Below are 25,610 nucleotides of genomic sequence, written 5' to 3' on the forward strand. Positions count from 1 at the left end.
AAAGTATAGGAATGTGTGACCTCTCGTACTTTAGCCAGCCCACAGCAGGGATATCTCAGACTGCTGTTTTGTTTTGTATGTACAGTTTCCATGGTACATAAAAATAGAAAAGACCGTGATCGTATAGTTTTAAGATATAGTAAATATTAATTAGGCAGCTAAACATTTATACTGGTGTCTATTTACGTAATTATATTATTATTATTATGAAGTATTAAATATTATAACAGTATTCTCATAATTAGTATACATTATATCAATCTAACTTAATTAACTTTATCCTTAATATATAATAAAATAGAAATTGGAATAAAAACCTTCTTATAAAATCATACTACAGTTACTCGAATCACTTCATTTATTTTGTAGATTTTCACAGTAAAAACATAAAAAAAAAGATACAATACTGCCACCTTGAGGTTGCACCAGATATAACACACCTAGCAGAGCTGGGCTCAAGCTAAAGCACATTTTATAATTCCTCAAATATTTAACTTAAGGAGTAACAAGAATTATAGAATTAAACCCACCTGCAACGAGTTCAGCATTCACATAACACATTAGATCAGTTTCTGGTCAGCTTAGCCAGCCTAAACAGAAATTAGCTAGCTAATTAATTAGCTAAAACGGCTAGCTAAATCAGCTAGCTAATTGGCACACAAAAACGACTTAATACATGTAACTAACACATGCACAATCATTATATAGTCGTTTAGAGCTGTCAAATTTTAAAATATACTGGCGTTGAGTACTTATTCTGTTATTTTAGTGATTTTTACTGGAGCTCTGCAGAGAGACAACACACAGCAGGGATATCTCAGACTGCTGGGGGTCTCCCAACAAGCATTCCTTTTATACTAAAAACTGGCAGCCTTTGACCAGCAGGTGATGCTGAACTCATCTGCAGTAATTTCATTGAACTATTTATATATACTTTTAACACTGTTACATATGGGTCACCCAAACCATAATCTAGACATCTGGGTCTCACCGCTATAAGAGGCACACTGCTGCTGCTGCAACTCAGTCAATCAGTTCTCTCCTGCCCCGCCCCTAAACCTATACATCACCAAGTTCCTTCTCCCATCTTTTAGCCTTTTTCATATCTGGAGGCTTAGTTCCACCTGAAGCTAAAAATGCATTGTCTTCAGCTTTTAAGGTGAAAGAGATTATTCAAATAAGAATCCGGGATTGTTTTCATGTGGACTTTTTGTTACGTCTGCACAGTGTAAAATTGTCTAATAATCTTACAATAAAACTAATAAAGCTCTTACAATGTACCACAGGTTTAAAGCACATATGCACCTTTTAAAAGTGGAATGGAAAATGTGAACATGAAGTATGTAATATCTCAGCAGTTGATTGCTTATAGTACTATAACTGTAATATAACGCTGATGTTACATGAATGGAAATTTATGAGAACAATGGAGTTTCTAGCTCCATTTACGAAGCACAAAGGGTACTGACGCATCAACATCGGTGTGAAGGATCCACTATATTAAAAACTACATCTATTTTTTCCATGTACTTGGTGTGAAAGGGCCTTCAGTGTGTTAGCGTATAAGTTGTGTTTTGCATCAGTGACACTGTGTGGATTGGGCAAGACAGAGGGGTCGAGACTGGACTGCTGTATTAGACTGTATTAGCTAATTATCTGTTTTATGGTTTTAATCTGTCTAAAGAAAAATGTGCTGGAAATTGGACACTGAGTTGCGGTTGAAATTTGTGATTAAAAGTTGAGCCACCTCGTCATTTTAAGAAAAAAAAATACATTTATTGGAAAGATTAATGACAAAGAGATATACATAAAGTGTTAGGACATAAAGAAAAATACAGAAATATGAGAGTTCTGGCTTTCATCTATTTTACAGATATCTTTATACCCCCTTCTGGATGGAGAAGAACATTCTAAAATAAGCCACATATGGTGTTATCATCCGTCTAATTCTGCTTATTCATACAACATGTGCCCAAAAATTGACCTCCTAGTCTAGGGTTTATAGAGAACAGAGTTTAAAGACCATTCCATTCTTGAAACTGAAACTGTCCTGATCTTGCCTTGCAAAAAGGAACAGAAACTTGCAAGAATAAGGAAGAGATAATAAAAATATATCTGAAACAGAGAAGTTTATCTGAGATCACCTGGGATGTTGCAATTAGAGAAACCATCTAAAAAAATCTCATGTTGTTGCCAGACAGACATACATACATCGGCTCTGAGAATAGTTTATAACATATAAATCTTGCAAAGAAATGTTAAATGTGATTAACTGTTTCTATTAGTCAAAGTTAAAGTTGTTCAGCAGTCAGTAGAGTGAAGTTACAACGGTTAAATCAGGTGATATTATGAAAGCCACTGGTATGCAGTAAATTATTGGCTCATATTTGCTAGAAAACTAGAAGAAATTCAGTTTTATCATGACAAGCTGGACGAGCAGTGGAATCACTGTAGCTTGATCTTCTTGAATCTTCCTTTAGAAGATTCTTCTTCTCAGTGCCTGGTCCTTTTTTTGCTTCTTGCGTCTGTGGGTTTTCACAGAAGATGGTCTGACGAGTTTGGGCTCCAGGACTGTGTAGCCACTGGTGCTGTATTGGATCCATTGCCAGTTCAGAATGCTGCTGGGTGGGAAGTTGTAATTGTAATAGAGGAAATTAAAGAGCTCTTGAACAGATAGAGCCCTGTCCCAAACGTAGACGTCAGACAACTGCCCTTCAAACTGATACAAGGATAACTCAACCTGACCAGAAAACACCTGCAGTAGAAAATAGACAGAGAAAGAGACAAACAGTGTATTATATGCTTGTTTTAATGTTGTTTTGTTTATTTTGTGACTCATACTGTTTTTTATCACAATGTTTTTTCTGTTTTTAATCATCTCTTTTCTACTAATAAGGTTTTCCTCACTGCATTTACTTGATCTGATTAAACAACTTTAGAAATGTTGGACAGTGCAATGTCTCTTAAAAGTAAACCACGTTGGGTCTTTTGCCTTTGTTTTTCGGTTGCAGTTTGATGTGAAGCTTTGTCCATCCCTTTATGTCTCAGTCACAAATAGTCCATTTTCCATCTAATTTTTCTCCTCTAATACAGCTCTGGAAAAAAATTAAGAGACCACTTCAGTTTCTATGATTTTACTCTTTATAGGTATATTTTTGAGTAAAATTAACATTATTGTTTTATTCTATAAACTACGGACAACATGTCTCCCAAATTCCAAATAAAATTATTGTCATTTAGAGCATTTATTTGCAGAAAATGAGAAATAACAAAAAAGATGCAGAGCTTTTCAGACCTCAAATAATGCAAAGAAACCAAGTTCATATTAATAAAGTTTTAAGAGTCCAGAAATCAATATTTGCTGGAATAACCCTGGTTTTTAATCACAGTTTTTATGCATCTTGGCATGTTCTCCTCCACCAGTCTTACACAATGCTTTTGGATAACTTTATGCCACTCCTGGTGCAAAAAAATCAAGCAGTTCAGCTTGGTTTGATGGCTTGTGTTCATCCATCTTCAGTTTGGTTTTCAGTTTGGTAAAGTCAAAGAAACTTATAATTTTTAATTATGTCTTTCAATCTCCAGTGTCTAAATCCAAAAGTAAATTTTTCCTGTGCTAATACAGGCATAATTTTTATTTTTAAAACGTTATTCTTATACATTGTGAAAAGGCAGATTAAACTGGACTATAGTAGATTTAGTAAATTCCAATGGCAAACAGAGTAGAGCCCAGTATGGTAACATACATGGTTTGATAATAAAATACATACAATTCATTTTTACTATTATAAAAGTACAAGTATTGGACAAACTAAGTATCCAATGGAAAATCCATTGAAAAAAAGACTGGACTATAAAATTCATAAAGGCAGTCTGAAAACGTGTGGACTGGGAGAAGGGGGCGGGTCTGCCAAATGAATAGGCGAGTCTGGTCCCTACTGTGTAAACTCTCTTACCAATCCAAACTTCACTCTGAATGGGTAATCAATGGCTTATTAATAACATAATTTTCATTTCGTTAGACTCTTAATCAAAAGTAGTGTAAATCTATTTGCTGACATATTCAGAACACTTTGTGCACACTGGTCATCACCTGTCCTCTGGCGACGCCTTTGCGGACACTCATGGTTCCGTCAAGCCATAGCTGGGCCATCCCACTGCTGGACTCCCAGGTGAAGCACCTGTTCTTCCACGGCCAACGCTCCACATAAGATGCAACTGAAAAGTACCAGTCAAAGCTCACACTGCTTCCACTCACATACAATCTGTGCATACTATTAGGAAAACCATCTAATCTCACAAAATCAGTTTGGTTTTCCAACGTGAGCTGAATACCGTAGCTCTGCTGTTTAGTCAGCACTCTGAGGCAGACAGTGAGTCCAGTGATGTTAGCGGGATTGTCTGAGCGGAAACGAACATTTCCACCGTTCATCACACTGAACATCATTCCCTGCAGATCTGCACAGAAAGAGGAAAACAGAATTAATGATTATTATTATCACTAGTTCCTTATCAGTTTGTACTTACAAAATGCCATGCCTAATGTCATAGGACAGAAACTTGTGTCATGTCCAAAGACTTTTGTTATTTACCATGGAAGCTAAAGAAATTTGCACTGATCTGAGGATATACACTAAATGAAACCAGTGAAAAGAAAAAAAATCAAGTAACAACCATGCATTGGTCAATTATTACAATCCATGAATACTTCTGTTAACCTTTGTAATAGCATATGTGTAGCAACAGTGTATGTGTGTGAGATCGCAACAGAGAAGAAATCTACATTAGATGCAAAGGTCTTTAGTATGGTAATTTTGCTGTATAAAGACAGCAATTAGTAAATAGATGCACTATCAATGAATGTCTATTTTCTGGTCTATTTTGATACACAAGACACACTGGATTATAAGGCACATTATGCAACAATAGTAAGGAACAGGGGTGTCGCCATGTTTTCCTTCTAATTCAGTAAAGCTAAGTTAAGTAAATAAAACTATAATTCTTAAAAAAACACACATTTTCTTTTAAAGTCAAAGGAGCACATGATATACACAGAATTCTCTCCTGAAAACTGTTTATTTGGGTGAGTGAAGCTCATTTGTTTATTCACAGTAAGCTTAGATTTGCAGATTTCCACTAAGGCTTGCCAGAGTTAGTGGCTAATGCTGCCCCATGTCCCTATGCTGAGGAACCCCGGAGTGTTTTGGTAAGCCAGGGTGATATTAGCTAGCGGTTCCTCCCACGTAGCTTGGTTTAACACAGTAAACACACAGACTGCAGTCCGATATACTCGCAGTTTGCGGCTAATGCTAATACTGCTCCAGCATTGGTACTGAAGAAACCTTACTGAAACTTTCTGTATAACGCTGCACTTCAGCAGAATGGCTTTACTGCTCCTTACAATCTGACTGGTAAAATTCATACATAAGGCGCACTGGACTATAAGGCGCACTGGCGAATTTTGAGAAAGTGTGAAAACTACAGTACTGTGGGCAGAGAAATCTCAACATTTTATTCAGATTTAATCACATGAATCTGCTCTTTACTCTTGCGAAACTAAACAATTATTATTTATATATTTTCTATCTTTCTATATTATTAATTTGATGCCAGTAGGCAATTCTAGCCTAGCATCTCCCAGGTTTAACAACAGCTTTTCTCACTCCAATTTAAACACAGTGGACATTGGCTGATTGAGAAACTGCAATATTAACTTGGTGCTGGAGGACTATGGAAGTAAAACAGTGTCACCAGACTTTGAAATTTAAAAGCACTTGAATTTTTAGCACTGAATTAGTTTACATTGAATTGTTGCATGTGATTTTTTGTGCCTCTGAATTAAACACTTGAATTTTTCAATATATCATTTTCACTTTTTTTATTTTAATGTAAAAAAAATCTAAAGCAAAAATTTTTTAAAAATTCAATTAAAATAAATTCAGGTTGCTCAAATTCAACCTGTCAAATTCGACTGCTAAAATACAACGTTCAAAATTCACTGTCAACATCCGGGACACGCAGGATGAGCAATCGATTCAGTCTTCAATCGAGCCAACAACCAGCCAATCACATCACGCTCCGAAGATCACGTGACAGTTAGCGCCTCACGGCCAACAGTATGGCAGAGAACCGCTCAACGCGAGTCACAGCCCGCTCCGCTGCTGTTCTAGAGAAGGTGAGTTTAAAACAGCTGAAAACAGGGCATTTACCTCACCACTGTGGCCATGTAATATCACTTAAACGGTGTAGAAATCATCACTTTAACCAGGGTTTGCTCTGTGGTTTGTAAACATATTAAATTAAGATAGATATCCAGATATACCTTGTTAAACTAAATAAATAAAGCTCCTCTGTTCATTTCAGAAAGAGCTTCAAACACGAACACTAGATCAATTATTTATAAATAATAAGATTTTTTTTTTTACATTAAAATAAAATAAGTGAAAATGATATATTGAAAAATTCAAGTGTTTAATTCAGAGGCAAAAAAAATCACATGCAACAATTCAATGTAAAATAATTCAGTGCTAAAAATTCAAGTGCTTTTAAATTTCAAAGTCTGGTGACACTGTTTTACTTCCATAGAGGACCTTTAAAAAGGGTAAACTACACCTGTGTCGCTAACGTTAGCTTCTCTAGCTCTGGTCTAGAGCTGCTCTACAGATAAATGATTTTGCATAAACAAGGAAAGAAAGAAAGAATAAAAGAAAGAAGGATCACACCAGCCTTACTTCCGCTTATCCATGAGGGAGTTTGAGCTTCTCCTGGAACCACCTCACTGCTCAGCAGAGCCAGAAAGCAGACAGAGAACCAGGACCAGGCCATTCTACAGCTGAAGAGGACAGGTCAGAGTAACGGTTTGATTCTAAATAAAGGAACTTAGGAACAGGCTTATCTCTATAAACTGCAGGAGAGGGGATGGCTGTCTACACTTACAGATCACTCCACCTCCTCAAACACTCCACCTCCTCAAAGAGCACCACTTTCAGTAAAACCGCTTTAGTTCTCCATTTCCCCACCAAACTGTTGAACTCAGTGTGTATTAAATAAAACAGTAAAAACAAGTGGAATAGGGCAACACATTTATTTGTTTAATTTTATATTGTGTCCCATTAATATTAATTTTTAGTTAATATTAGTTTTATTATGATTAATGTTCTACCTACACACATTCTGTGAAATAATAGGCCACACAAACTATGAACCTACACAAAAAAATCATTAGTTGTCAAAAACAGGTTTTTGTCAGTTCTGATTTTGTCATATCACTTTAGCAAGTGTTGCAGTCCAGGCTTTAAAATGTATTCCTTCACAGATTACGTAACTGATTACTGATCTGTTAGAGAAAAAAAAATGGTTACTGTTTTAAAGTACAACATGTCTCATGTTACTTTACTCTTGGATCACTTGTCTTTCATGTATATATACAGCTCTGGAAAAGATTAAGACACCACTTCAGTCTCTGAATCAGTTTCTCTGATTTTGCTATTTTTAGATATATGTTTGAGTAAAATGAACATTGTTGATTTATTCTATAAACAACTGACAACATTTCTTTCAAATTTTTAAATAAGAATATTGTCATTTAGAGCCTTTTTTATGCAAAAAAAGGAAAATTGGCTGAAATAACAAAAAAGAAGCAGAGCTTTCAGACCTCAAATAATGCAAAGTAAACAAGTTCATGTTCATAAAATTTCAGAAATTAATATTTGGTGGAATACCCCTGCTTTTTAATCACAGTTTTTTATCTTGGCATGTTCTCTTCCACCAGTCTTACACACTGCTTTTGGATAACTTTATTATATTCCTGCTGCAAAAATTCAAGCAGTTCAGCTTGGTTTGATGGCTTTGATCATCCGTCTCCCTCTTGATTACATTCCAGAGGTTTTTAATTTGGTAAAATCAAATAAACTCATAATTATATATATAGCAATAATTCCATGTTTATTTAAACTGTTTTATGCTAGTTTGGTCTGTTTTTTTGCAGGAGGAATAATGAATGTAAAAAAAGCAGTATTTATTTTGTTTATATTACTATAATTGTAATATTTTGCTGCTGTCCCACAAACCTGGATCTTAATTTATGCCTTGTTTCACTTTATATGAATTTATTTTAAACACCATCTGTTACTGTTCTTAATTGTTCTATTGTTCTACTGGGTCTTAATTAAAACATTAGTTTTATATATACCATCATAACTTAAAAAAAAAAACATTAGGGTGCTAAAATGGTCCTTTTTGTGTTCAAATCATTCTTCAAATACAAGGAAAACTCTTTTTAATAGCTTAATAGCATAATAGTGTAATAGCATTAGAAATGTTCTACTACTGTCAAAGAGTTAAAGTATGTTATTGGAAAAGTTATATTTTGCATCAGTTACACTGTGTGCCTAAGGGTCCAAGCTAAACCACTTTATTAAACCGTGTTAAACAATTATCTGTTCATGGTTTTAGTTCATCTGAAGGACCATTACTCAAATAACATGGAAGCAAGCTATGTAAATTCTCACGAAGAGCAGGGCCTCTTCTTCACAGCTCCTGACCATTTTGCTCCATTTTTCTGGTGGCTTTCACAGAATATGGTCCACCAAAGATGGGCTCCAGGACAGTGTATCCGCTGGTACTGTACTCAATCCGTTTCCAGTCCAGAATGTTGCCAGATGGGAAGTTGTAATTGTAAGAGAGAAACCAATTGAGATCATTGGAATTTAGAACCCTGTCCCGAAAATCATAAAACGGTAATTCATCCAGGCTAGAAAACACCTGCAGTGGGAAAAAGTACAGTATTAGATTTAATTGGATTTGTTCGTTTTTGTGGCTTTCTGCTTTTTTAACATGTGGTCTTTTTAAGAAAAGGCTCATCAGATTAAAAAAAATAATAATACTAAGTTTGTTTACATGAACAACATTTACCTGCAACCTATTGTAAACAAATGTCTGCATTATTATGGTATGAATGAATGAATGCTACACTTATATATGGCACCTTTCTAGAAATCATAGTAAGCACTACAGCATTTACCCAGGACAGAGTGCCAATCCATATCTGGGCACAGTCATACATACATTTTTTTATACACACACAATCCTAGATGTACAAAAGATCATTTGCTTGTTTTCATCCCTCCAGTTTCAATAGGTCTGTAGTTTAGTGTTTTGCATGTAGTTCTTATCTCTGTCACTAGGTGGACCCTGTTGCACCAACAGGGTCCATTGTGCGAATCCTGCACAATGAGGTTCAGAGAGGTATTTGCATGACACAGCTTTTATTTAATGAGTCTCACTGTGTGCCTTTAAATTTGTGCGTCCGTTGTGAGTGAATAAGATTTTATTTTATTTATTTACTTATTTATTTTTGTCTAAGCCTTAAAACTTTATTTTCATTAAGTTTTTCAAGTGTAATGATTGTTTGAGCTATTTTGGAGAAGTTAGCTACTAGCCACATAGCATCAGCTAATTTAGGCCTGTAGACCTGTAGGTGACATAGTACATAGTCCATGGCTCATATTTCCAACTAAAATGCCTCAATATTGGTTATCTATAAAAGTATGTGCCGTGATTTTAATTTCTTCTCCTCTATCAATAAGGCATCAATTTGATGTTTGTGTTTAACTGTTTCAGAAGCACATACTCTTGGATAGACACATGGATAGACATATAGGTCACATATTTCCTGAGTTATATATTTTCTCTGATAATAAAACAATAATAAGCTCTTCCTGAGTCAAACTACATTCTTTTATTCTAAAGTAGTGAAAGTCTAACCGCTAATATTACACTCAGACCAGCAGGAACGGGTTATCACCTGTCCTCTGGCGATGCCTTTGCGGACGCTCATTTTCCCATCAGACCACAGCTGGGCCATCCCAGTGCTGGACTCCCATGTGAAGCACCTGTTCTTCCATGGCCAACGCTCCTGATTCGCCAGGACCATTAAAGACTTCTCAAACCTCACACTGCTGTCACTCACATACAATACATAGTTAACATCATACACATCTAACCTTACAAAATTAGTTTGGTTTTTAAAATTGAGCTGAACACTGTAGTGCTGCTGTTCCGTCAGCACTCTCAGGCAGACGGTGAGTCCGGTGAAGTTAGAGGGATTGTCTGAGCGAAAGCGGACGTTTCCACCATTCATCACACTGAACATCATTCCTTGCAGATCTGCACAGAAAGAGGAAAAAAAACAACATTAATAAATGATGACCAAACTCAAACAATTAAAATTATTATTGTTATCTTTGGTGTCCCAGAAATGTGTATGTATGTATGCACTGACATGCCAAATGCCACCTGGACAGGAACAAGTATTGTGTCCCATGACTTTTGCCATTTTTCATAAAAGCTAAAGAATGCTGCCTGTGGTATACACTCCAGCACTGAATACCAGCGCTGTCCAATAAAAACATGTGTCTCCAAACAGCAACTTTACTTTTCATTCGACAATTCGGCTAATATGGCTGTGATTTTTTGCAAGGTGTCTTGTCTGTTTGCATGGACAACACTAGCCAGATGCTGAGCATCACTGGACTATATAGCCATTAGATATATTTCCATTTCCATTTTACATTTATGGTGTTATTGGCTGACGCTCTTATTCAAAGCAACTTATCAGGTTGTTCCTATTATAGAATAGGGCCGTTAAATATAGTCAATTTATTTTAGCTAAACTGCTGAAAAGGCACGAGGCTGAAGTTGGTTTGATATTATTCATTATTTTTGTGCAAAATGTCTCGTATACCATGTTGCCAATTCATTTTACAGTCTAAACTCAGCTCGAGCCAGGCTAATTCCAAGATTTCCTTAAATTGGAAGAATAGAACTCTTCATATCATGTGTATTTGTTCTGGCCCAAGATGAAAAAGTCCTTCAAAATCACACTAGAACATCAGCTTTACATTTTTTTTGTGCAAAATGGCTCGCTATGCTATGTTGCCAGTTCATTTAAAAGTATAAAAGAATAATATAACTCTTCATATCATGTGTATTTGGTCTGGCCCAAGACGAAAAAAATCCTTTAAAATCACACTGGATTATCTGCCTCATATTTTTTTTTGAGCGCAATGGCTTTTAAAATACACTTCTATTAAAGATTTTTTATTACATATTAATTATAAATTCAGTAATTAAAATAAATATTTTACAGTATACAATTAGCTCAGGCCAGATTAATGCCAGGTTGTTCTTTAAAGTGGGAGGCTATTCTCTATTTAAGATATTTTTTACTCAGGAAATGAATGAATTACACTAGAACAGCAAATTTATTCAAGTAAAACCGGAGAAAATAAGTGATGAAAGGTCGTGTTTATAAAATTACATTTAATAACATATAATTACATTTTTAATAAACAGCTGTACTGCTTTTCTTCATTCTATCTCCTTCAGTGTTGGTTTGTGAGGTGTTTAATATAAACAGCGGGTGTTTGTGAACGCTCCTTTTAGGTCACGGTGGTTCAGTGAAGCGGTAGCTGCGAACATGGGCGTGGTAGTGGGGGGAAAAGTGGACCTGACTACACAGGGCCCGAGTAAAAAGAGGGGCCCATGAAAATCCACGTTCATTGTGTACTGGCATGGACAGGGGCCCACTGACATTGAGAGTGTACAGGGCCCAGAATTTACTGCTACGCCCCTGGCTGCGAATATCAAACCAACTTCAGCCGGGGAATACGAGGCTGCGAATATAAAACGAATCTGGAGCTGCGAATATCAAACCAACTTCAGCCTCGTTGGAAACACGCGGCTTAAACTCATATATTAGCCAGATAACGCTAAATACCACAGCTATAAATAAACTTTGGTTCATATTAGCAAATGTGTCCCCCCCAATATCAAACCCGCTCCTACGCCCTTGGCTGTATGATATGGATTCTCCTTAGGTTCTCATTTAACTGTGCTCTGATGTGCTTTGGTGCCTCACGTGCTGCTGCAGACTGACCACGAGGTGGCAGCAAGTCACTGTCCCCTCTTCACTCCCCTACTCCGATCATTCCAAACAGCAGACCTGGGTCTGGGCTTATTTCCATTTCACAAATTTCTTTTTTTGTTTACATATGAAAGGTAGTAATAAGCAACAAATTTCTTTGTAAAAACAATAATCTACTTAAGGGCATGTATTTGGAGGATAGCACCTTTTTCCATCAGCTTTTTAAGAGACTAAAAGTATTATTTTAGATATTAAAGTTAATGTGGTTTTGCCATCAGCTGCCGGAGCCCTTGTTTATATTTGCCTATGTTTTTATTTTTACTGGACTGAAAAGCAACTTTTATGTTTATTATTGTAAAATACAAAATGTAAACAATAATAATCATTTTTAACTTGAATGAAAATCAACTTTTATATTTATTATTGTAAAATACAAAATATAAACAATATATATATATATTAAAATATATATTGTTATATATTTTTTTATTATATATTTTTTTACTGGACTGAAAAGCAACTTTTATGTTTATTATTGTAAAATACAAAATTGTAAACAAAATAAACCTGTGTAATAAAAACCTGTGTTCTATATTCAAACAAAGCCAAATCCTCTCTCCAAAATATAGGGAAAACGTTTGATAGTAGGTGGGGACACTGACATTCTGTAAAGCCTCAGTTTCATTAATTGTATAATAATAATGTAACCATTGATGTAGGAACTGGTCCCACCCAATATCAGAAATAGGTGGATTTGCCTCCCACACCGCACCCCCAAACCACAAAAAAAAGACACAGCAGAAAAAGCAAAAATTGTTATACAATAAACTTTTATTTTGAGAGTGCAGAAATCTGCACCAATGCCATGAAAAATGTTTCTACTTAAAGTTAGTTAAAGCAATTATGTCTGCTTTCATCGGGAAGGTGGTGTGTATGTGCTGCTGAGAGGGGGTCCTCTTCATGGCAGGGGTACAGATTTAGGTACTATAGTGCCGAATTTGGCACCCCCTGCCCGGAAGTACGTGTACTATTTCACTACTTATTACGAGTGAGCATAGCTTAAAAAAATGTATCTTGGGTATTTCCATTTTCTAAGTAAAGTTCAAGTAAACTTTCAATCAATGACATCATAATTATTATCCAACCGTTAATTATTATATGGGTCATAATCAGACAAGTGTGCTATTTGACAATGAATAGCTTAGGATTTTGAATTCTTTGGACTTCTTTTTCATATGTATAAGTAGAGCTGGGCGATATGGGAAAAAATCTTATCACGATATAGTTTTCCATATCAGTCGATATCGATATGTATCACGATATAAATCAAATCACTTTGTGTCACACTTAAAGGTTTGTTTTTATTAGTGAGAGAATAAGGGAGTGATGGAAGTTTTATCACAATATTTTTTTCTGTATCTCCATAATTATTAGGGCTGGCCCGAATAGCATTTTTTGAGCTCCGGATATTTGGCAGTAATTGGTAGCGAATATTCCAATATTAGTTTTTAAAAAAAACAAATTAATCATGAACGCGAGCCAGAACCCGAGCTTGAACGTCAGCCTGACTCAGGCGCTGCATGAACTCGGGCTTTTTTCCAATTTTTTCCAATTTTCCATGACTGAAAAAAAAACTTGGGCTATAAGCTCAATATTAAATATTTCGTTTGTTTAGAAATTATTTTATATTCTTAAACCATGTTAAATTATATTAGATTAGTAGGGCTGGCCCGAATAGCGTTTTTTGAGCTCAGAATATTGGGCACTGATTGGCAGCCAATATTGGAATATTTGTTTTTAAAAAGACGGATTAAAAACTGATTAAAGTAAAACAAAAATTGCAACTCGGCCCCTTTAATTCACCACAAAGTTTTCCAAGACCCAGCCGGAAAAAAAAAGATTTCCCACCTTTTCCTCAGCTGGGTCGGGCTCAAAAAATGATTTGTGATAGGCTGTTTTTTGGTTTGTTTGTTTAAGCACTTAGGCTTTTGTACTGCTGCAGTGCAATATTTAGATTTTATATTCTGAAATTCGTTAGGTTTTATTTCTTTTAGCATTTTGAACTTTTTTTCCAATTTCAAATTTATTTTTTTCTGTTCGTTATGTTCTATCGGTCCTTGCGTTTTTTGTAGTTGAAGTTGAATTTAATATTGAAGTTCAATATTTCTAATTTATATTTTGAAATTCGTTAGATTATATTTATTATTGTATTTTGAGCTCACTTTAGTTGGTTATTTTCCAAATTCATATCTATTTTTCTGTTATTATTAAATGTTATTAGCTTATTAGCTTAGCTTGTCATTTAGCATACAGAACTTCTCACGGATTTTTAATGAATGTTGATTTATTAATTTAAAAGCTGTACCTTATTAAAAGTATTTTAAGCCAGACAGACACTGTGTGATTTTTTAATGAGTTTATCTGCACTTTTAAATGGTTTGTCCTGTAGGAAACGCACACGATTTGTATGCTGACACTGTTGTCTGACTGAGGAGCTGCTTTCCGTCAAATGCAGCCTGTAGGCAGGAAAAAATCCAGCCAGAACCGACCATATCATGAGCCAGTTTTAAAGCCAGTAATTTAGTAGAGCATTAAACTACAAATCTGAGATGTACCTGCTGTACTTCTTAATCTCTGCCCCCAAAACGGTCCATTAACTTGCTTGACAGACGCGTCAAATCCCCCGCGAGCACGCGCGGCGCACAGCGCACCGATTAATTCATGCGTTGAGCTTTAAACGCGCAGCTGAGCTGTAATTGGGGAAATATCACAAAAATCACAGTGTGATTTGTTACATTAAAAAAAAGACCATTTTCTTCCGCCTAATCTGAGAGGAAAGCGGTGTTCTCGACCGGCCCGAGTTCATGCAGCGCCTGAGTCAGGCTGGCGTTCAAGCTCGGGTTCGGGCTCGCGTTCAGGCAGATAATCTAAATGATAAATGATTTTGTGTTTTTGCACTTGGGCCATAAGCTCAATATTAAAAAGTTCGTTTGTTTAGAAATTATTTTATATCCTTAAACCATGTTAAATTATATTAGATTAGAGGAAAGTCATTTAGACATCATTCTTAAGGTGTTTTTGTCCTGTTACCGCTCCGCAAAAAAAACTCTTCCTTTAATCCGCGCCCCACATACACATTTTTGCAGCACCTGCCCCGAGGTCCTAATATAAATTGAATTAATTACATTTAGTGCTTAAAATTTACTTAAAATTTATTTAAAACGTGCTGAACAGTGCGGCCGTTTATTCCCAAAGTCCAAACACTATGGTTGTTTGCGTGTGTCGGGCCATACTCCACTATTCTTTAGGGTTTTTTGTTGCATGCATGAGAATAACTATTACAATTTTCTTAACTATTTATTAATTTGCTCCAGCGTCTTCTGGATTGATTACACGTTGTGTTTTCGTTGTTTGCTGCGCCACTTAGACGGAAATGGAAATGAATGTTTATCGAATTCTATTGCACAGGCTTATCATCGTCATCGAGGGAAAAATTATCGCGAAACAAATCGATATCGTTATATCGCCCAGCACTATGTATAAGACTTCATTTATGAATAATTTTTGGAACTAACAATAACTTAAGGTTTTGTTATGGCAGCAGATCCAGTATCTTTGCCATTCAGGATTTAAGAGCACTCAGAATAGTAATGGACGCGTGAAACTGTGAGTTCAACAAAAAAAGAGTCTTTATATAAGAAAAATGTAAATCAAAAATCTTCTTTTTTACAGTTTCCTTTCAATAATTCCAAACACAGTAAGCACGGTCAAAAAACTGTGTGAATCCGTGCTCTCCAATCCTTCACTAAATCAGCTAGTGCTCTACCAGCTCAAGAGCATCATTTTGCTCACTATCAAAATAAGAGTCCTGTATTAAATTTACTGTTCAATTACACTGACATTAGGATTACCTACATGAAATAACTCAAATATTACAAAAATACTCAAAAACTAATAAAACAAATATAAAATCTTATTTATGGCTCTAACAGGTTTTAAGGACTTAAAATGTGTTCTTTGTTTTGATATTGTTTTCATATTTAAACTTCAGACTACACCAACATATTTTCCCAACTTAATCACTTTTTATTTTCACTTTTAATTTCCTGAAACGTATGCGTCCACCCTGTTATGGCAGGCTGCTCGACAGGGTGGACAAAATTAGAGAAAGCTGGCATTTGATAAAAAACATGATTATAGTTTGGATGCTTAAATGGTTATTTGCCTGTTTAAATCATTCTTCACATACATAAGAAGGAAAAATGTTCTTTATAGCTTATTATACCACTGTTAGTTCCGACCCTGCAATGTAATTGGCTGAGAGGCGTTTTATGAGTGACATTATTAGCTGATAATGCACTGTAACCGAAGCTCTCCATGTATTACTCCACCATATACAGGTAAACTAGCAACAATTCAGCGCTTACAAGCCAAATGCGATATCATTAAACACCACTGGGAGTCACTGGATCCCATCGACACCATGTCTCCGAAAGGTGGCGCAGACAAAGACACGGTCCCACAAACAGATAAGCTAAGCGATTCGAAAATTATTACACACATTATCAGCCACCAATATCAGGTTAAGAGTTGTTATTATTAAAATAAAAGCTTAAGTGTGAATATTTTCCAGTTAATATAGGGTATTTTAAGCCGAATGTAAGGTGGACTCTTGTAATTTCGCAGGAAGTAAACAAAACTTTAATTCTTTCAGTCAAACGTTTAATTCTTTTCAGATTTCTCTCCTAAAAAACGTTTAGTGTGGTGAGTAAAGCACTACTGTTTATTTACAGTAAGCTTAGATTTCCACAATTTTGACTGAAATAGCTGATAATAAAGAGCTTACAGTGCAGCTAAAGCAGAGCAGCTATTGAACTATTTTAACTGGCGCAGTGTTTATAACCAAACCATTTTCTCATCCTGTTTTACTCAAAATCTTTTAATAAACAGTGATAGTGTAAATGTGCTTGTTGCTTAAATAGTTCCTAAAAAAATCTACTTATTGTTATGAGTCAAAGAACCTATATTCTGTACAATATAAAACCGCTTTGCGTAGAAATTATAACCATGGGCAAATTAATATTAAAGATCTTTTACACCAAGTCCAATTTTTATAGGTGAAAAAAGGTTTTTTGTTAAGTTCATGGAACCAAGGAAACTTGGTGTGTTCACAAGGGCGAAAATCTTTTATTTATTGATTTTTTTTTTTATGAAGCCAATGTTTTGAAGTTTGTGTGGGTAAATCCTACTCTGTTAATGTCCACAAATATCTGCAAATCAGTGCTTACCACACTAATGGTGCTCTTGAGGAGAGGGGAAATTTAACATAGCATATGCGCAACAGGAACAAAGTAAAAGAAAGAATAAACATTTAAGAAAACAGTGTCATTTTTAGCTTGATTTAGGCAATAAATGCATCTTGGTGTAAAGGTTCCACTACATCTGTTTTTTTCCTAGGACTTTTTTGTAAATTAATAAGTGGTGTTCTGCATCAGTGACATTATGTGGACACAGCAAAGCTGCAGGGTCCAGACTAAACCACTGTTTTTGGCTGTAGCAAATTTCCTGTTGATGGTTTTAGTCTGTCTGAATGACAACTATTCAGCAAACAAAATGGAACATGGAAACATTTATACCATATATATATATATATATATATATATATATATATATATATATATATATAATGTATATTTTATGTAAACTATGTATATTTTATTTTGCCACAGCTTTTTTAAATTATCAAGAAAGCGACTGGCGTGCAACTAAACTATTTGCTTATATTTATATAAGACTAGGTGAAATTCAGTCTTATCATGAAAAGCTGGACGGTGTGACTACTGTAGATTTATCTTCTTCTTTATTCTTTCTTTGTGGACTCTTCTTCTCAGCCCTTGACCTTTTTTTTGCTTCTTCTGCCTGGTGGATTTCACAGAATATGGCTTAACAAAGGTGGGCTCGAGGACAGCGTAGCCGGAGGTGTTGTACTGAATCTGATGCCAGTCCAGAATGTTCCCAGACGGTAAGTAGTAATGGTAATAGAGAAAATTATAGAGATCTTGAGGACCTAGAGCCCTGTCCCAAACGTAGATGTCAGACACTTGTCCCACAAACTGATCAAATAATAATTCATCCAGGTCAGAAAACACCTGCAAAGAAAAGAGAGAAAGAAGTACAGAGTTTTATATATATATATATATATATATATATATATATATATATATATATATATATATATATATATATATATATATAGTTTTTATTTTATTTCACAGTATTTGTGTTCATTTTGTGCCAACCAATGCCTTTTATTTTATTGTATTTTATTTTATCACTTTCCACAAGACCATGGACTTGTCTCCTCTATCTAATTTTTATCTTTTTTTTCTCCCCAATTTACAAGGCCAATTACCCAACCCACTCATTAGGATTCCCTTATCACTAGTGATGCTAAAACACCGGAGGGTGAAGACTAGCACATGCCTCCTCCGATACATGTGAATTTAGTCACCGCCTTTGGAAGCTCTTATTCTGAACAACGACACACATTTGCTTGAGTTTTATATTTTCTCTGATTTAATAAAACAATAATAAGGTATTACTGAGCCAAACTGCGTTCTGAATGAGTGATTAATAAATTATTTACAGCACAATAAACACTACAGTGAAAGTCTAACCACTCTAACCGAAAGTCTAACAGCAGGAACGGGTCATCACCTGTCCTCTGGCGATGCCTTTGCGGACGCTCATCTTCCCATCGGACCACAGCTGGGCCATCCCAGTGCTGGACTCCCATGTTAAGCACCTGTTCTTCCACGGCCAATGCTCCTGATACACTGGCACCATAAAGAACCGGTAAAAGCTCACACTGCGGCCATTCACATATAAGATGTTATCATCTAATCTCACAAAATGAGTTTGGTTTATAAAATTTAACTGAATACTGAAGGTCTGTTCAGTCAGCACTCTCAGGCAGACGGTGAGTCCGGTGAAGTTAGAGGGATTGTCTGAGTGGAAGCGGACATTTCCACCATTCATCACACTGAACATCATTCCCTGCAGATCTGTACAGAAAGAGGAAAAACAACATACATTATTCATCTCCAATCTTAATGAATTATTATAATCTATTTTGTCAAAATATCATATTTTTTTCACACTATTATTATTATTATTATTATTATTTTTATTTCATTTATTTCTCTATTTTTACAAAAAATGTCCTGATATATAATGTTTAACACTATAATGTGTAGTTGTTTATTCAACTGATTTAAAATTGAACAAAGGGTGCACAAATTCTGCAAAATGACTGTTGGTGACCAAAAAATAGAATCATGAGTTTTACTAGAGGACCAGATGTATTCCATCAGTAAATCTATTCCTCAATAAAGTATGCAAAACTGGATTTTTAAGTCCCAATGTAATAATGTAAGAAATTTACTTGTTTCAAAATCGTTCTTTTACCTTTTTAGGACATGCTGAAACAAATTATTAAAAGAAATATTAATAATTATTAGTCTTAAGGTGCCTAATCAATATTCATAGTCTTTAAGAATTGCTCATATATCCTATTTGTTTTTGCAGACTTGCTTCTCTTAAAACCCAGAGGAAAAACATTTGTATTTGCCTGGAATCCCTCTATTTACTGAGGACATGTGGTCTTACTGTGGTCTTAATGAACAGAAGTCAGGTTAGGGCAGTGTTTCTCAACCCTGTTCCTGCATATGAACACTGTGATGAGATTGTTTCTGATAGCTGGTTAAAAAGACACGTCTCTGAATCAAAACACACAGATCGTTCAACTTACCACATACATGTCAAGTCTCCCGTTTTGGCAACTACCGTATTTTACTCCTCTTTCAACCCTTAATTGTGTAGACCCCTTAGGACAAATTTTTACTGAAGGAATATATCTGGTCCATGTCCTTTTTGCTCATGATACTATTTTTAGGCCACCAACAGTCGTTTTACAGAATTTGTGCACCCTTTGTTAAATTTTAAATCCATTAAATAAATAAAAGAATATATCATATAAAAGTACATTTATCCCAAAAAAGACATGCAATCTTAACTTTTTTTAAATATCTAGAAAAGGAATGTCCACAACATTTCAGTGTCAACAAAGGTAGGCCAATCAGATTCTCATAATCTAATTGTAGTCTGTAAGTGGTTTACAGGTGGTTATTTTAGATTTTTTGTATACCTGTCTTAAAATGTAAGGGATACTGGACCTTTGTTGGGCTGGTGGGACGGCTTTAAGCGGACGGAGGAAAATATCCCTTATTTTTTTATCTAAAACTTGACAGGTATGACTTACCCAGATTTTTATTTTATAAAACTTTTGAAAACAATGTTCTATTTTCATTTCACTTTATAATTGTGTGCTAATTTGTGTTGCTATATCACTTTAAATCTCTATAATATACATTTAAGTTTGTGGTTGTAAGGTGACAAAATGTGAAAAAGTTCAAGGGGTTTAATCTTTTGCCATTTTTACATTTCTTTTAAATAGGATCACTAAATGACACTGGGTGACTAATAAAAATTAAATGAAAGAGAAAAAAATCGTGTAACAAACATGTTTTTGTTCAATTTTGGAATCCATAAATCCATAAATACTTCTGGGAATCTGTATGTGTGTGTGTGTGTGACAGAAAGGGTAGCATTGCTGTAAGGGTCTCCACCTCATTTGTCTTTATAAAGACAAATGCTATAGACATGCTATTTTTCTACATTTGATCTAAAATTATTGACAAAATTTTACAAATGTAAGAGACTGAAATGAACTGGGAACTGACAGCTGCAATAACACCTGTTATTCTAGCTTGACAAAATAGCTTTGTGCCAAGCTAGCATAGCAAAGCGATAGCCACAGACGGCGTTCACTACTAAAAGAGAAAAATCACAAAAGTCCTACTTCCGCTTATCCATGAGGGTGTTTCTTCTCCTTCTGGAACCACCCCACTGCTCAGCAGAGCCAGAAAGCAGACAGAGAACCAGCTCCGGGCCATTCTACAGCTGAAGAGAAGAGCTGTGCTGAGAGCAGATCAGAGTGACGACGGGTTGATTCTGAATAAAGGAAACTGAAAGTAGAAACAGGCTTACTACAAACAATAAACTACAGAGGGAGGGGCTGACTGTTTACACTTACATCAGTCCACTTCCTCAAACACTTACAGGAGTAAGTGTTTGAGGAAGTATCCATCCATCCATCCATCCATCCATCCAAAAATAGCCAAAAAATTATATTCTGTTGGCCTTTGGTGTGTGAGGTTTCTTTTTTGGACAAGGGATGGGGGACTCCCTGAAATAATTTTTTGCAACTTGGGATGTCTTAAAGATTATAGATTGTGTGGCCTAAGGCAATACGTTGTTTTATCTAGCTAACAACGAGCTATGTAACTCGACATTTCTCTAAATTAACTTTAAATTTCGTACATTACACTAGGTTATATTTGCAAGAATAAAACTTTACCCAAAACATGCTTAAACTTAATATGAAATAGTCATTGTCAGCACAAAATATTGCTTTGTTTCTCTTGATTTTAACTTAAGTGTACAAAGAGAATTTAATATTGTGGGGTATATAAAGAGGAATAGTGTGATTTTATTTATAATATAATAATAACGTTATCCCTTCCTGAAATTATTCAACAGTCCATAATTAAACCCTTTGCTTAAGAGCCGCTGTTTACATGCTCTCTCGTGCTGTCCTACTACATATGACTTTAATACCACTGGCCTGAAACTGTTGGGGTAAAACTATAACAGTGGAACTGTGGCTGTGGCTCTGTCCTTGGATTCTCGTTTAACTGTGCTTTAATGAGCTTCGGTACCTCACGTTCTGCTGCAGACTGACCACGAGGTGGCAGCATGTCACTGTAAGTCCACTCTTCACCTCTATACTCCGATAAACCCCGCCTCCTGCGCTGTGATTGGCTTATAGTTCACAAGAAGGCTGCTGATTGGCACGTGACAAAGGCGCCTTTTATGTCTTCTGCTGAGCGCTGTGAGAAAGTATTTGCTTTATATAGCAATAAACTTTTTTTTCTATTATTAAATATTTTTTAATCAGACTGGCCTTTTAATTTTTATTAAATATTATTTTATTCATTATTTTATTTGTACATATGCGTTAATATATAATATGTTTTATATGTGCATTAACCCCTATATCAATAATAATAATAATAATAATAATAATAATAATAATAATAATAATAATAATAATAATAATAATAATAATAATGTGCTCAATTTCACATAGCACCTTTTGTTACTTGTAGAATTGTAGAACCTGATTTCTGTATTACTAGAATCTGTTTTGGGAGGAGTAAAGGATTTATAGAATATTAACTCCAGATCTGAAATCTTGTTCTAATGTTTATTGTTATTTTACTTCTAATCTTCTTTTTGCACTAAATGTTTTGGATCCACCCTGAGCTAAGAGTACTGCTGTAGTTTCTTTCTGCCAAAGAAGAACTACAAATCCCAGCAAATCCCCACTCTCTACAATCCCTAAAGAGGTTTAAGTTGTGCCCGGACGGATCAAACAGCGCTGGAGACAACAGGACACGGACATGCCTCTTAAACGAGAAGGTGAGTGGTGTGTGTGTGTGTGTTTGATTGTACTGACTTGTATAGATTTGGATAAATCTATATAAAGCACAGTTTCACAGACATAGTGACACACAGGCAGCTGAGCTAGGATGGAGACCTGGTGATAGACAGTCTGTCATCTCTTCTCTTGTATTTTCTTGCATTGTCTTCTATTCTCTTCTCTATTTTCTGTACTTTTATCTTCTTTTTTATTGTCTTTCCTTTTCTCCTCTATTTCCATTCTTTCCTCTACCCTTCGCTTCTTTTTGCCTCTCTTACTTTTCTCTTTTCTGTTTTGCTTTTATTTCTACTCTTCTCCGTTTTCTATTTCCTCTTTTCTCATTTGAACTTTTCTTTTCTCTTTCTTTTTTGTATTGTCTTGTATTGTCTTCTATTCTCTTCTCTATTTCCTTTACTTCTCTTCTCTTCTCTTCTCTTCTCTTGTGTTGTCATCTCTTTTCTCCTCTATGTCCTTTCCTCTTCTCTTTGTATCCTTTTGCCTGTTTAACTTTTCTCTTTTCTTACATTTTCAATTTTTTTCATCTTCTTTCAATTTTTTTTATTTTCTTTTTCTCTTCTCTGTTTCCTCATTTTCTCATTTATCCCTTCTATTTCTTGTTCTCCTCTTTTTTTGTATTTTTATGTATTGTCTTTTCTCATTTTCCTTTCCTTTTCTCTTTCTTCTGTTTTCTTCTCTTTTTTATTTTCCCTTGCCTTTTCTTTTAAAATCTTTTATCTTCTCTTTTTTTGTATTGTCTTGTGTCTTCTATTCTCTTATCTTATGTTGTCTTCTCTTTTCTCCTTTCTCTTTGTACCTTTTTCCTCTTATACTTTTCTCTTTTCTTCTATTCAATCACTATTTCCTCATCTTCTCATGTATCCTTTCCTTTTGTCTTTCTTCTCTTCTTTTCAATGCTCTTCTCTATTTCCATGTCTTCTTCCTTTTCTTCTCGACTCTGTACAGTGAAGTGTGATTTAACTGATTTGTGTTTGTGTGTGTGTGTATATGAGCAGATACAGAGCGTGCTCTGTTGGCTATGGAGGCGTGTCAGTCTGCAGCAGGTGAGGGGTTCAGGGGGAGAGCAGAGCATCTTCTGCACATCTTTCAGAGTGACCTCTTCCAGGCTCTGCTGGGTAAGTAATAAACACAGTCACCCACCAACATGCAGCTCTTCTCTCTCAGGTGTGTGAGGATGTGTATAGTTTAATTAATAAATATTATATTGCACTTTATTGTATTATATTAGATATTTGGTTGCCTATTGTAAACCTATTCTGTATTGTACAATCCTGTGTCATGTATCACTGTATCACATGTGAAATGTAATTTATTGTTTGTACTGTGGTGGAACACTGTTTTATATCATAGAGTGTAATGGCATATTGTAGCTCACTCTACTGCTTTGTAAGGTTTAGTACCGCTTTGTTGCATTGTAGCTTATTGTTAGTGTGAGGTTTGAGATTTGGTTTTGCAATGGGTTTAGGTTTAGATTGAGATTGAGAGATTAGGGTTACGTATTGTATTCAGATAAGTCAGATTATGGTTAGGCTAAGGTTTAAGGTTAGGTGTTGGGTTGAAGTTAGGGTTAGGCTTTGTTTTATGATTAGGGATTGCGTTGGGGTGAGATTTTGGATGAGGTTTAGGGTTAGGCTGAAGTTTAAGGTTAGATTTTCGTTTGATATTAGAGTTAAGTGTTGGATTATAGTTAGAGTTAGGCTTTGTTTTATGATTAGGGACAGGGCTGGGGTAAGGTTAAGGGTTAGGGTGCAGTGTAGTGGTGCAGCTAGATTATCCATTAACTTGTTAATGTAGTGTGTTTAACTACTAACTCCACAGTTTGCCGTTGGGATGCATTGAGATGCTTTGATGCCTCGTCTGCTGATCACTTATGAACAGATCACCCAGAACACACATTAATGCCAGGTGTAAGCAGTGCCTAAGATGAAATCAATTAATCTGAATTACGTTAATTAATTGTAAGTATCAAAGTATCTAAGTAAGTGTTTGATCTAGGTAATAAAATAGTCTGACACCAATAACTGAGACACCACTGTATCACATAAATCACATTTAAAGAAATATTAATATTTATGACTATAGTCATGAACCTTTTATGCTGCTGTGGACAAAGACTTCACAAAAGGACTGCCCTCTCTCTCTCTTTCTCTTTCTCCGCCTACTCTCCTTTCCCTCTCTCTCCTTCATTCTCTCTTTCCTATATATAGTCTGTAATCTGGATTGTGAGATTAGGAGTGTGACATCACCACATCAGATTAGGCAGCTCTCTGACAGGACGCGCTTCTCTGAGGGGGTGGGCCCTGGCAGTGTAGTGTGTTCTTATTGGCCATTGGGGAAGAATGCGTACTGTCAGTCAGTAGTGCAGGATTCCCTTCTGGCAGCAGATTCAGTTCACACACCCTCTCTCACACACACAGTATACACAGGATTATACACAGAACAAAGCAAAAATACATACATAGATTACTCCTGAACTCCTGGAGGAATAGAACAAGTGTTTGGTGTCTTAGACTCCTGTGTGTCCTGGTTTCAGTCTTAAATTTGATTCAATGTGTCTTTGTCTCTGTCTAAACTGGGCATCAGTATGTCCTGATCCTGGTCTTGGTCTTGAATTGGAGTCAGTGTGTACTCCTGGTGGTCTTGATACCGACTTAGCTACTACAATGTCTTGGCATTTATTCTGATTCAATGTGTCCTATTCAGACACTGTGTTTTTGTCTTGTATTCAAAGTGGAATGGTCTCAGTCTTGTCTTTGACTTAATGTGTTCTGGTTTCAGTCTAGACTTTGATTTAGTGTGACCTAGTCTTGGTCTTGACTTAGTCTCAAAGTACAGCATTATAAAGGAGTTTAAGTGAAGTTTCTCCAGCACCGAGGCTGGAGCAGTGTTAGAGTTAGCTGCTAAATGCAGTGCTAGCTCTTTTGCTGTTCAGCGGTGAGTAAATCAGACTGTAGCCTGTGTGTTTACCGTATTAAACAAGCTACACTAAAGTTAGCTAGTTAGCCAGCAGCTAGGTTGCTGAACTGCAGAGCTCTATAGCTTTAACTGTATTGGGTGCTTGAA

General features: G+C 35.6%; 3 protein-coding genes across 12 annotated transcripts in view; 1 reads left to right on the forward strand and 2 right to left on the reverse strand.

Moving 5' to 3' along the window:
• Nucleotides 1-344: 344 nt before the first annotated feature.
• LOC103037426 (C-reactive protein) overlaps nt 345-25,610 on the reverse strand; it is a 190,755-nt gene continuing 165,489 nt past the window's right edge. The window contains exons 1-4 of one of the 3 annotated variants that reach the window (XM_049463221.1): nt 6,732-6,968; nt 4,336-4,458; nt 4,094-4,218; nt 345-2,755 (exon numbers count right to left, since the gene is read on the reverse strand). In XM_049463221.1, the coding sequence (XP_049319178.1) occupies nt 2,477-2,755; nt 4,094-4,218; nt 4,336-4,458; nt 6,732-6,825 (621 nt within the window). In that variant the 5' untranslated portion in view covers nt 6,826-6,968 and the 3' untranslated portion in view covers nt 345-2,476. Of the gene's footprint in view, nt 2,756-2,816; nt 3,096-4,093; nt 4,459-6,731; nt 7,391-25,610 lie in introns of those variants that run through there. The other 2 variants (XM_049463220.1, XM_049463222.1) reach the window with 2 other exon arrangements.
• Nucleotides 7,071-21,027, reverse strand: LOC103040686 (serum amyloid P-component). Of its 3 annotated transcripts, XM_049463210.1 has the most exons (4): nt 20,847-21,027; nt 18,864-18,990; nt 18,644-18,762; nt 8,721-8,763 (listed from the first exon to the last, which is right to left on the reverse strand). In XM_049463210.1, exons 1-4 carry the CDS (start codon nt 20,938-20,940, stop codon nt 8,753-8,755), a joined length of 351 nt encoding a protein of 116 aa, XP_049319167.1. In that variant the 5' UTR covers nt 20,941-21,027; the 3' UTR covers nt 8,721-8,752. The 3 variants fall into 3 exon arrangements, with proteins under 3 accessions (XP_049319166.1, XP_049319167.1, XP_022533218.2); XM_049463209.1 differs by lacking the exons at nt 18,644-18,762; nt 18,864-18,990 and adding an exon at nt 9,806-10,167 and having other exon boundaries at nt 7,071-8,763; nt 20,847-21,004; XM_022677497.2 differs by lacking the exon at nt 8,721-8,763 and adding an exon at nt 17,611-18,075 and having other exon boundaries at nt 18,644-18,990.
• The window catches only part of dlg4b (discs, large homolog 4b (Drosophila)), a 70,805-nt gene continuing 67,503 nt past the window's right edge, over nt 22,309-25,610 (forward strand). For 2 of the 6 annotated variants that reach the window (XM_049463191.1, XM_049463190.1), the window contains exons 1-2: nt 22,310-22,528; nt 23,543-23,662. In XM_049463191.1, the coding sequence (XP_049319148.1) occupies nt 22,510-22,528; nt 23,543-23,662 (139 nt within the window). In that variant the 5' untranslated portion in view covers nt 22,310-22,509. Of the gene's footprint in view, nt 22,529-23,542; nt 23,663-25,610 lie in introns of all 6 variants that reach the window. The other 4 variants (XM_049463192.1, XM_049463196.1, XM_049463189.1 and 1 more) reach the window with 3 other exon arrangements.

Source organism: Astyanax mexicanus, chromosome 13 (genome assembly GCF_023375975.1).
Source record: "Astyanax mexicanus isolate ESR-SI-001 chromosome 13, AstMex3_surface, whole genome shotgun sequence".
In the NCBI taxonomy this organism is placed as follows: Eukaryota; Metazoa; Chordata; class Actinopteri; order Characiformes; family Acestrorhamphidae; genus Astyanax; species Astyanax mexicanus.

Excerpts from the sequence above, each read along its gene's own strand:
- LOC103040686 (XM_022677497.2), bottom strand. The coding sequence starts at position 20,940 with ATGGCCCGGAGCTGGTTCTCTGTCTGCTTTCTGGCTCTGCTGAGCAGT. Across the intron at positions 18,991-20,846 it reads ACCCTCATGGATAAGCGGAA|ATCTGCAGGGAATGATGTTC; the intron begins GTAGGACTTTTG and ends CTTTCTGTACAG. Across the intron at positions 18,076-18,643 it reads AAGGCATCGCCAGAGGACAG|GTGTTTTCTGACCTGGATGA; the intron begins GTGATGACCCGT and ends TTTTCTTTGCAG.